General features: G+C 35.9%; 1 protein-coding gene across 1 annotated transcript; it reads left to right on the plus strand.

The window, feature by feature from the left end:
- The first annotated feature begins 4,026 nt into the window (after positions 1-4,026).
- On the plus strand, positions 4,027-8,447 carry LOC120009049 (GRF1-interacting factor 1-like). The gene is made up of 4 exons (XM_038859492.1): positions 4,027-4,354; positions 7,022-7,098; positions 7,443-7,527; positions 7,749-8,447. The coding sequence occupies exons 1-4, from the start codon at positions 4,274-4,276 to the stop codon at positions 8,166-8,168; spliced, it is 663 nt and encodes a 220-aa protein (XP_038715420.1). The 5' UTR covers positions 4,027-4,273; the 3' UTR covers positions 8,169-8,447.
- The last annotated feature ends 3,973 nt before the right edge of the window (positions 8,448-12,420 follow it).

The raw sequence follows: 12,420 nt of genomic DNA on the forward strand, positions 1-12,420 counted from the left end.
CGATAGGAGATGGTGTTTGGGCTGAGTATCTGGTCGTCAAAATGGTCAGAGGTAGGTTTATTATGTAGGCTTGTAATGAGCATCCCCCTTCCCAGAGATGGGAGAGGATTATTTATAGATGGTATATCTATCTTGGAAATGGTGTCTAGCAACTTGTGTCCTTTGGACGAATATTTGGATAAAGTATCTAACAAAAGTTACATACAAAATGGTATGTCTAGCACTGGTAGCTGTCAGGTGGCAATTGGATTGTATCAGACAGAGATACCTTGCTGTCAGTTTACAAAAGGTGTGATGTCTAATGTGATGTCCCATTGCAGGAATCAGAAATGACATATGGGATGATGTTTGCTATTGTCAATTGGATCGTGGGCTTGACGCCATATGGGTTGTGGGCCTGTAAGACATACAAAAAATTTTTTGGACCCATATTTCAAGATTAGTGGCCCATATGATTTTTTGCCACTACAATATACAAGCTTGACAACTTGTTCATTAGCTTGGAATCACTTTGCTAAGAAGCTGATTGGGAATTCGTAAACAAAATTTAAACCTAAAGGGTGAATACATGGGTGTCGTATTTGTATATATGCACATAAGAGATTTTGTGTTTTGGACTTGCTCCGTACAAATTTAATATGACAAAAGGTCCCTCCTCCCCCAGTTAACCTAAAGCGATTAAGAGGCTCTATAATTTTCCTTGAATTTTAAAATATATGATGGTTCATATGATGTCAAGTCATCTCCTTTTTTTTTACTAAAGTAAAAAAAAAAATTGTGAAGAGAGAGAATGACGTGACATTATTTTTTTTCACCATTGGATAAAGGCGAAACATGTAATGCAACTAGTTTGATCGTTTAATGTAAAAATATAGACTCCAGAATTATTAAAGTAATTGTTGTAGAGCCCACGTCCAACCCAAGGCGGGAACGCTCCCCTATTGATGCGTTTTGATTTATTATTATTAATGTGAAAACAAGACTCGAATTTAATAATTTGTCATATTAAAGTTAAAGATTATGTTAGCACTAAGTTAATAGCTCTTTTGTCGTGTTAGTGCAAAATACCATGCTTGAGGGTTGTGCGAATACATACGTGTCCGGTATTGGCTTCACAAGTGAGAATGAGATAAAAGGACAAAAGGAAATTTAAAGTTGGCAATGATGGAATGACTATTCAGTGTATTTCAAAGCTTAAAGCAGAGACACATCATATGATAATAAAGCAAAATAAAATTAAAGAGAAGAAAAACACCCTAACGTCCCAACATGTTAGGGGAGCTGGAAGCATCACCTACCTTTAATTTCTTCATCATATATATATATATATATATTCAAATCAAAATTTTATTTTATTGTTTAGAACCCCACAACCCAACATCCAACATCCTTAGTTCAATTATGCAATGCATGCTTTTCATTATCACCAATTCACGATATACACATAATTGTACCTCCTTAACAACAACAACATCAACAATAATGGATTATTCTTTTTTCTTTTGCGCCCCACAAACAAAGCTGTTCCTAGCTACCATTCATTCATGGTACTATATGAATATGGGGTGGCTAATTAGTGGATATAAGTTTCTCTCTCTCTCTCTCGAATATGGGGTGGCTAATTGGTGGATATAAGTCTCTCTCTCTCTATATATATATACACACACATATGCATATATATGTAAGGATGCCAGTTGGGCATGGACTGGACAACACTTGCAGCAGAGGACATGTGAACTTTTTGGGTCCCAACTCCCAATAATAATATCCCCCATTTCAGAATCACATGAAAACATTCACCATTCAATTATTTACACAATGACAAGATTGTCTATTTGGGTGTTTTTTTTTTTACATTAATCACCAGAATATGAACCATTCAAGATTAATTAAGTTAAGTCTAAGAGGAGGCTCCAACAGTCCAACTTGAACCCTAAATTATCATTAGCACAAAGGTTAAGTGAGAACTTGTCATCTTTAGAAGTTATGGATTCGATTCTTACCTTAAATCAGCAAATTGAATCTTCATGTATTTTTCTGACACGAGTGATTTGTATAAGGTTTCATGAATTTATCTAATGCACATTCAATGATAATGATTTGAGTATTGTATTATGTGAATTTATTGGATTATTGATACATAGGAGACTAGGCGTACATAAGAGAAATATATATATATATATATATATATATATATTATCTAATCTAATGTAATATTTTAGTGAAGCTTAGAAAGAGAATCTGGCCTATACAACACTTGAGGGAGAATAAATGCATCTTTAATGTTAGTTTATTAATATAACCAAGATTTGTTCAACACTTGCTTTTATCACTTGTGGGGCCCACTCATATGATGAGGTCACAATTGTCACTTAATAGTTAATGCCAACCAGGTGGGCCCAATATATCATTTCATTTAAGCAAAAAGATGCCTTTTAATGTTTTTATATATTTATTCATAGTGAAATCGAATATCTCACTAATTTCACATATAGCAATGAGAATCATTTCACGAAAGCATGTGATTAGATTGATAATCGATTGAGTTAAACACATGTGTGTTCAAAATTTAATTATAATGTGAAATATATTTGTCAATAATATTTTAAAAAAAAAAAGCAATGAGAATAATTTCTCTGCAATTATCCTATTTTGAGAGTTTATAATGACAAGAAGAGAAATTTGAGCTCTTCAACCCAACCATTTCAGAAGATTGAATTTTCGTTTTTAGTTTTTGGTCATGGTACGAGACCAAATTAATACTGGCGTCATTTCAATTGTGTCTATTTATATGTTAATATGATGATTAAGTCTTAAGTCACAAGATTTTGTGTAGTGACCAACAACCCTTTAGTCGATGTGATTAAGGCATAAATTAGACTTGGTGGTATCTGTAGTGGTCAGAAATCGTCTATCCCATCTCTGTGGGCCCACGACTTTTCAACATGTACAATCTCAGAAACCATATCCTCGTCGTGCTTCTCGACTACAACCTTTGGCCCACCTCGATGTCGACCTCTCATCATCTCGACATCGACGTGATCTTCACTTCGCCGTCGACCTCCCCGCCACCTCACCATTTAGCTATCGACCTTTTGTCATTCTGATGTAAAGTCCTATTGATAACTCTTTCATATCGATCTGATACTCATTCTACCTTTTACATCTCTTAAGTCAACTTTGACATTTGTACCTATCGTCCCTAACAACAAAAGACTACATCCCAAACATCTCTCCGCCAAAATTGCAGTGTCAGACCTTACTCTTGAGTTCTGACACACGAAACCATACCTTGTCCTGTCCTTTTCACCAGACTAGGTGGTCAGACCTGGTACTGTCACACTTTCGTTGCATGTTGCCTTCTCTCTCTAACGATAACCTAGAATAAATGTCTCGTATAGAATGGGATACGTGTCCCTCAAAGAGAGTATTTAAGCCAAAATCCTTCACTATTGAAGGAATATTCTTCTCCTTCCCTCTTATGAACTCTTGTATGTCTTGAACTTCAAGCAATCCTAATCAGTCATAGACCTTTTTACACCGAACATTCATAAGTTAAAAAGTAAAAAAAAAAAATTATACAAGATAAACATACAATATATTCTTTTTGTCATCACAATCATTATTGACTTGAACCTCGGAGACCATTTGACATTTGAGTGGCACATTACGCTTGTCCAAGTTCCCCTGTTATCAACATTTGTTCGTTTCATTTCACAGATTGTTGATGATCCGTTTTAAATATTATTTGATTGTCGATTCAAACATCTACCGTACCCAAGTTGAGTCCCCTCCCCGTTTGCTTTAAAAAAAAAAAAGGTAGTGTAGTGTAGTGTAGGGAACTCCGAATCAATGCTTTTAGATTTTAGAATTTTACATCAAAAAAAACGCGCATATCTGTGAATGAGACCAAAGAAGACCATATATGTTGAGATGTGATCGCACCCCACATTTCTTTGGACTTGTCTCTTTCTCTCTGTATCACATTCATTGATCACGTGACCCTCTCCATTCAATTTCAGAGAGAGAAACTGAGTCTGAGACACAGTGTCTCATTCTCAACTCTTAAACCCAAAAACCCTTTCAACTTTCAATGAGTCTTCACTCTCCATCCACTGTCTTTTAATTTTCTCTGCCACACACAGAGGGAGAGAGAAAGTGAAAAGCAAAGGCATTTCTTTGCACTTGCGGAGCAGTGACTCTGTCTCAAGGGTTAGAGATAGAGCGAGAGAGTGCTAGCTTTTGTGTGTTTGTGTGTGTATAAGTATAAGAAATGCAGCAGCACCTGATGCAGATGCAGCCCATGATGGCAGCCTATTACCCCAACAACGTCACTACTGATCACATTCAACAGGTTTCTCCCTCTCCCTCTCCTTCTCCCCTTTTTGACCTCTCTGTCTCTGGTCGATTCACTTTCTTCAGTCGTCCTCAAGTCCTTTACTTGCTTTTCTTTCTCTTCTTCTTTTTTCAATGATGACTACTGTAGTTTTCACGTTCCTTCTGTTCTTTACCAGTTAGCCCCTACCGTGTTTAACATAGTTTTTTTTTGTATGTTCTTTTGTTGTTTTTGTGTAAATTTATAACACCCACTTATAAATCTCTAATTTAATTGACTTTATCCAAGTGGGTGCTCTATTTTCCTCCTTAAAAGGATGTTCTTTACTGATTATCGTACATGGTGCTCCACCTTCAGAAGTTGTTTAGTATTTTTTATTTGTTTTCTTCTGTTACTTGTATTTTTTATTTGTTGGGTTCGATATTCAATAGATCTGTTTATGAACTTTTGTATGTTTTACCCTTCCTTTTGACAGCTTGAATTTAGGTTCAAATTGATTTAATGTCTACATTCCTGCTAAAATCACATAAAACAGTGTTTGTTTAGCTTGTTTGCTTTAGATGGGGAAATGTAGTTGTCTCCTGCTAAACTGAAATAGTGTCTCATGGCCTATGTTACCATTTTGAGGACTAACATGAATGAATTTTTTTTTCATAACTCTGCTGAAAATAACATGTGGATATTCTGCAAGGCAGCTACTGTGTTTCTTGATTACATCCAGTTTAATTCACCAAGACTGTAAATAAATAAGGCAATGTACAATGAAAAAGGAAATTCCTTGAGCCTTAGTCGGCCAACTAGTGAATCATAATTTCTTAAGCTTTAGCTGCTGTTCTCATATGAACTTGAAGCTACATAATACTTTGATGGTGAAATACCGAAAAAAGTTATTACCTGCTTTTGCTGGAGCCTGTTGGATGTTTCAGATGCCCTTTATTTGGTGGTCCTTCCTTATTGTTGCCATTTGATGGTTGATCATTTAGATTTGCTCTTTGTCTGCTGATGTGGTCCTTTCTAGATAACCTTTACACCATGATCCTTTCTAGATATGGTCTTTTTGATATGTGGTCCTTTGTTTGTGCTTCCACAATTTGGCCCGGCATTTTTGCTATATAAGTTGATTATTTGTGGGACAAATATGACAGTTTGGTGGTTTCTGTTGATAGCATACTAGTGGTAGCTGATCTTCCACAAATGACTTCTTATAGTACGACTTCTGCGTTCATGTAGCCCACCTCACAATCTAAAATTATTTTACACGTGGACGTCGTTTTATTGTTTGAGATCCAAATTATGTAGAATCTTATGGTGATTATCGGGTACTATCTGTGTTTTAGACTTGATGTTGGTGTGCCTTATTATGTGCAAAATGTCTGAAGAAGGTAAGTTAATTGCTAGCCTATTTGCGTTAGTGATCTATCTTGTCTTTTACGATGACTATGATAAAGAATATTAAGTTGTTTAGATAGGAAGTGGTGCGAGTGCAGAAGTTAGTACTACATATAGACCACAATCATTTGTGATCTGTTTTATGGGAGGCTTAATTTGAGGTTCCTTGTTGGCCTTTTAGATTAGTGAATCGTGCTCCTCCTGAAATTGGGAGTTCCTTAATAGAGCTTTCTGATGTGGCTTCCAAAGACTTTCTAACTTTGATTGTGCACAAAACTGGATTGCTCGAGTGCTATTATGGAGATTAAGTAGCTTCAGAAACTAGAAAGATGGTCTAATTATGTGCAAAGATTTTTCATCTAATCATTTATAGGGAAACTACTTCTCGAGTGTGTATCAGTGCAATGTTTCTTCCTAAATTGCAAGTTATTGCTTGGTTACTGCATTATTCAAATGTTTTCGTGATCCTAAATTTTGTTTCTGAGAAGTTGAGAAGGTAAAACATGATTTACTGGCAAGTTTAGGTATCCGCATATCAAACTTTTTACGTGTTTTTCCCTCCTTGTTTTTGCATGTTGGTTTTCATGAAGGCTTTTAGGTGAAAGCATGATTTTTCCTGATTCAGCATGTAGCCTTCAGTTTCTGTCATACGTTGTATCAACAATGAAGTGGTATATATGTCATCCTCATATCCTGTAGTATCGAGATACACTGTAAATTGTAATCGTTGTCAACATATGAAGCAGGAAACTCATTTGGAAAGGCATTATGTTAATGTAGTTTCAGTGGCTGACTAAAAGAAGTCAATAAAAGTTGCATGTGTCGTTGCTGAGAAGCAATAAGTTTCCTTGATGCTTGGACACATAAGCTACCTTAGTGTAGGAGTATGTCGGCAAATACTCTCAAAATTGTGGCATTTGGATTCTGGCGTAGTTCTATGCTGTTTTCTTCTTTTAGTGTCAAGCTTTTAAGATTATAAATTCCTTTTCATGTGAACTCTTTTTGTTGTTCCTAGGGTCCCTAGTTTGATATTTAGATCAACATGGGAAAGGAAATATATCAAATTGCTAGAAAGGTCTATCATTTTCATTTACTACATTTTGCACGCACTACGAGTTCTTCCTCTGGTAATGTGCATGGCTACAATTTATTATGCATTTCAAATTTCCCGTCGGAGATTTCTAATGTTTTTTCCTACACTTACTGCAATTATTTAGATTGTTTTCATTGACTAAATTGTGAATCCTACAACTTTATTGCTTATTCGTCCCTGCCTTCATTACTTATCTCATGCAGTATTTGGATGAGAACAAGTCCTTGATTTTGAAGATTGTTGAGAGCCAGAATTCAGGGAAACTGAATGAATGTGCAGAGTAAGCATAAACCTTGCACTGAACATCTCAATGTTGCTCGTCTTTCATACTGAGAGTTTTTCAAATCTGTTGTATGTTTTGCATGACCATTCCAACATGTTAAGGATTTGATGGACATGTGTTGCCCTTCCTCGTTATTTTATTTTTTTTCTGGGCAAAAGGAAATGGTCATTGGCTATGCTATGCACTGAATATTGTTCGACAACAGTAAATGTTTGCGAAAATAGCAAAGATGACCATAAAGAAACCAGCCTCAGAAGGCAAAACATGTTTTTTAAATTTTGTGGCCCTAGCCGTGAATATTTTGAGTCTGAATTGATGATTACCTTCTTTTATTCTTGTAGGAACCAAGCAAGGCTACAGAGAAACCTCATGTATTTGGCTGCAATTGCTGATTCTCAACCCCAACCGCCTACCCTGCATCCTCAGGTATGAAACGTTTCTGAATATTTAAGTAATTATTAGAATAATAATAATCTTCAAGTCCTACTCCTACGATTCACTGCCATTTAGTTTTTTGGTGTCTCTGTGAACACTGGTTCACCAAATCTTAAATTTGCTTTTATATTATATGATGTTTACTCAATTTTGTGCGGTTAGTTTGACAAATACTAACTGCCTGTCCTGTTGGGTCTCTTAACTACTTACAGTACCCTTCCAGCGGCGTAGTACAACCTGGATCACACTATATGCAGCACCAACAAGCTCAGCAGCTGACACCACAATCAGTCATGGCTGCACGATCATCCATGTTGTACAGTCAACAGCCATATCTGCAACAACAGCAAGCCTTGCACAGCCAACTCGGTATGAGCTCCGGTAGTGCTGGACTTCACATGCTGCAGAGTGAGGCCGCCAATGCTGGAGGCAGCGGGGCACTTGGAGTTGGAGGTTATGCTGATTTTGGCCGTGGCTCTTCTGGAGAAGGCTTGCACATTGGCAGTAGGGGAATGGCTGGAGGCAGCAAGCAAGACATTGGATCTGCTGAGGGCCGAGGCGGGAGCTCTGGTGGCCAGGGTGTTGATGGTGGTGAAACGCTCTATCTGAAAGGAGGTGATGACAGTAATTGAGAGGTGAGAATGATGCTGGTAGTGTGGCTAGGTAGTGTTTTAAAGTAGGAGAAGCGGAAATTGATCTCCGCGCGCTTGATACTTTTAATGAGAAAGAAAAGTTCGTCTAAAAACAATAGTCAGGGCTCTACTTCCTGCCTGTAGCTTGGCTGTTTTTTTGTTTTCTGTGTTGAGACAATGCATCATATGCTAGTGTATGTTGTAAATTTTTAGGTCAATTTCTGATTTGGTGTGATTTTAAGTAAGTTTTATGTTGTTGTGCTAAGCTCACATTTCTGATTTTCTAGTGCATGTCTCAGGCTACATGAAAGGCTTGTGGGTTATAAATGGAGGCCCTTCATATAGGGTTTATTGACATGAGCATGCTTGTATGTGGAATTCCATTATTGTGTTTGAAATCTGATGGCATTTTTAGGGTTAGGGTTACTAAGCTAGTTAAATTTCTATGAGGCTATGATTGGCATGGGGACTCAAGGGCGGGCAGGGAATGGGTTAGTAAATTGACGGTTGGGAAAGATTAGGGAGGAGGTTATGGAAGTTTGATAGCGGGGAGTTTGCATGTCAGGGAGGACGTTGTTGTTAACTAATCTACTGCATTTGCTAGATAAAATTTTTGTCCATTGCTGTGTTAATTTATTTTTGCTACGTCTGGACCATTTTGGTTTGGGATTTTGTTTGGGCTTAGAAATCTACTAGTTTGTAGTTTAGTGTCTATTCCTTTGTGAATCAAGTGGAATGAGATATTTCATTGAACTTCCACCTAAATATTAATTAAAATTTTAGTAAATTTTTACTGAAATTTGACAAAGTATACTGAGAACTGGGAAATTTATATTGAAATTTACTATAATTTTCCCATATAATTTGTCAAAATTTCAATCTAATTTAGTGAAATTTTAGTGGTGGTGCCGGGAATTGAGAAATAAGAGCCACACGTGCATACTAAAACGTAAGTAAAGGGTACCTTTTGTGAGCAGGAAGAACATAGAAGTAAGGATGAGACTCATTCAGTGAATAAGTACATTATTTATTGATTTTCATCTTTCGAAATTTCTCAGCTGCGATTAGTTTTGAAATTCGTGCTTGATATCCCTTCTGTTTTTTACAAGTGCATGTGAAAGAATAACCTGCCATTTCACTTTTCTTTTGCACTTGCCAAATCCAAGATTTTAAAAACCGGATCGGTCATCGAACTGGAAAATTTATTGATTCAAGGTTTAAAGGTCCAATCGGGATTTGAACCAAGTTCAAACTGATTTAATATAATTAATTATAAAATATATATTCATTTAAATATTAATAATAATTATAAAATTTTCATATTTGTAATACTCACAATATTAGAAATGTTTGAATAAATGTAATAATACAAATTTTGATATATAGAATTAATGTATTCTTTTAAATAGATAAAGTATTATAGTCTAATTGGTTAAAACATTGGTGTTATGAATGAAAGAATGAGTTCGAACCCCATCAATAAGAAGTCTTTAAAAAAATTTCACATTTAGTCTAATGAGTGATGAATCAATTAATGTCTTTATTAAATTTATCATTTTTTTTATCAGATACAATAAATATATTATATTTTTCAAGAAGGTAGAGGTCGTAATTGAATATATTATATTGAATTCACTTCATTTCCTAAACAAAATATGTGTAGTAGCCTAGTTAGTAAGAATCTTTAGCTTTTAAGCAAAGGTATGGGTTCTATTCTTATCAAAAACATTATTTTCTTCATTTAATCAAAGGCCAACCGGTTCGTGCAAACCGGTCGGATCAACTATAAAAAGCCATCGGTCTAGAGTTCATCGGTTTTATGTTTGTTGACCGACCGAATGTAGGCCCGATCATCGATTGGACCGGTTCGATTTTCAAAACACTGGTCAAATCTAAACCTTATATTTATCAAACGCACAAATACCAACCACGTGTTAAATATTTGCTTTTGAAAGACCATGTCGTGTCGTGGTCTCTCTGGACTCAAGGACGTGAGATCCTCCTTACAGCAGGCGAATGCCATTTCCTTCTCCTTGGGTGAGGTTCCTATTTCTACGAGATCTTTCAATACTCCTAGCGCTCTACTCTTCTGTCTTTAGACGGGTTTGCTGGTTCAATAATGCTTGCCAGGCTCTTATCCATTCATTTGACTAAGTGAAGCTCCTTGTTCATCGCCTGAGCTTCTCCTACCTTTGCTGGAGCTCTTCTTGCTTGCGGCGCACTGCCTCCTCAATTTTTCTTTCTAGAGAAATCCCATTCTCATCTTTCTCCAGTTGACTTTCTTGCCTCTCTCTTGCATCTATCTCTAGTGTTCTTGTCATGATGCAACCTATAAATTCATTGGAAATTACTCGCTTCACACAAACGACGCCAAATTATCGATGCAAAAATCTATACGACTCATACGTCAGTAGTTGGGGTCCAAGCTGTGACGTAGACACTGAATATCTATCCTGTAAAAGAAAAGGGAGGGCGGCTCTTCATGGCCCAGGAATACGTCAACGCTCAAGTCAGTGTCTTTATTAAGTATCCAATAATACAATTGAGAGCATATCTCATCTCAATTTGATAGTTCCTTTTGTAGGCGTTGTGATACATTTGTTGGGATTATCATATCCTGATTTTTGAGTTTGTTAGAATCTTGAGTTGATTTTGACATTGAGGTTGATCTTGTCGTTAGGGTGGTTGTGATATGAGGATTAACCTTGATCTGACTCTAGGTTGAGTCCTCCCTAAGTTGACTCTAAGGGGTTTTCTATGAGGTCTTCCCTCTCTGTGCCACATGTCATGCTGACTGGGAATGACATTTTTATTCATCCATACTTGGCATAAATTATATTGGTAATATACTACATAATTATATACTATATATCTAAATATATATTAATTTATTGTGTACTATAAACCAACAGTTCAACTTTCATCGTACTGATTGAAACTCGAAAACTTTCAACTTTCAGCTTGTAGAACCTAGGCGACACAATAAGGGGGTTGAATTCTGATCCCAAATTTCAATTGGGAATCCCCTTATCTTTAAATAGCAAATAAACCATAAGAATAAAAACACAAAACACACAAGTATATAGATATAGAGACAAAATGAAATGTCAAATAACAAATCAAATCAGATTAGGGTAGAAACTAATTGAAGGACACAATAATAGTTAAAACCCTAACGTAACGTGTCACAAATAAAGTTTTCAATCAATTGTCCAACTACACAAGTTTTGCATACGCAACCAAGAAATAATTCTTAGCTTGCAATCTTTAAACAAAAATAAGAAAATTGAGTCAAATTTATGTCACATTAATACAATCATATCACTTGAGTTTATAAAGATGTTCAAGTAGAGATGTAGTCACTTATGACACTTAGAATCAGATTGTACGATAAGATAATCTTGTTTTGAAATCATATAGTTTAAGTATAGAATGGTGTGTTGATTTGAAAATGAGCATTTCAAAAATACAAAATTGAAGCAGGCTATCAATTAAAAAATTTGCAAGACAAGACAATGATATTTATGGTGGTTCAGAGCACTCTCTTATGTCCACTCCCTAAGCACCCTTACTTAGACTTTTCAAATCCACTAGGATAGAAAGTTTTCTTGATGACACCAATAATTAAGAGGTTTTCAACAAATTGACCCCTTAACTTTTCACCAAGGGTTTTGACAAACTCACCCTTAAATTTTTCACAATCTCACAAGGAGAGAGATATAATTTTAGGCTCAAAGTTCCACTCCAGTGTTTGTTTACAAAATAAAAGGGTTTGAGGGAACTCTTTACAATGTCTCTTAGTTTGGATATATAATGAAGAAATTAGAGAGCTGAATACTTGAAGACTTTCTAGGACGACATGACTTGAGAGAACAACAGAGCTTGAATGAAAGAGAGCTTGAGACAATGAGAGAAACGGCTATGTAGTTTGGAGCAAGTCTTGCATCATCTCCTATTGTAGGCATGGTTATTTATAGAAAAGCCAAGTAGAGCTAGTTGAAACCAACCCTTGACCTTCTCAAATCCTCTTTGAATTTGAATTAGAATGTAATTGTTGAAAACAAACTTGATTTTCTCATTTTGAAGTGCACCAATTTCTCTTTGAAAAATTCAGGCAACAAACTGGATTTCTTCCTTTTAAATGCAACAACGCCTTCCTTTGAATGTAGCCAACATACTTGGCCTAATAAACTCAAGAATTTCGTCCATCTTGTTAAAGAAATGCAACAATTTAATGATAATAGTTCCATTT

Source organism: Tripterygium wilfordii, chromosome 11 (genome assembly GCF_013401445.1).
Source record: "Tripterygium wilfordii isolate XIE 37 chromosome 11, ASM1340144v1, whole genome shotgun sequence".
Taxonomy (NCBI): domain Eukaryota; kingdom Viridiplantae; phylum Streptophyta; class Magnoliopsida; order Celastrales; family Celastraceae; genus Tripterygium; species Tripterygium wilfordii.

What these genes read in the sequence shown, in the direction of transcription:
- LOC120009049 (XM_038859492.1), top strand. Translation starts at nt 4,274, where the DNA reads ATGCAGCAGCACCTGATGCAGATGCAGCCCATGATGGCAGCCTATTAC. An exon ending in AAACTGAATGAATGTGCAGA is followed by an intron (nt 7,099 to 7,442) that starts GTAAGCATAAAC and finishes TTATTCTTGTAG; the next exon opens with GAACCAAGCAAGGCTACAGA. An exon ending in CGCCTACCCTGCATCCTCAG is followed by an intron (nt 7,528 to 7,748) that starts GTATGAAACGTT and finishes AACTACTTACAG; the next exon opens with TACCCTTCCAGCGGCGTAGT.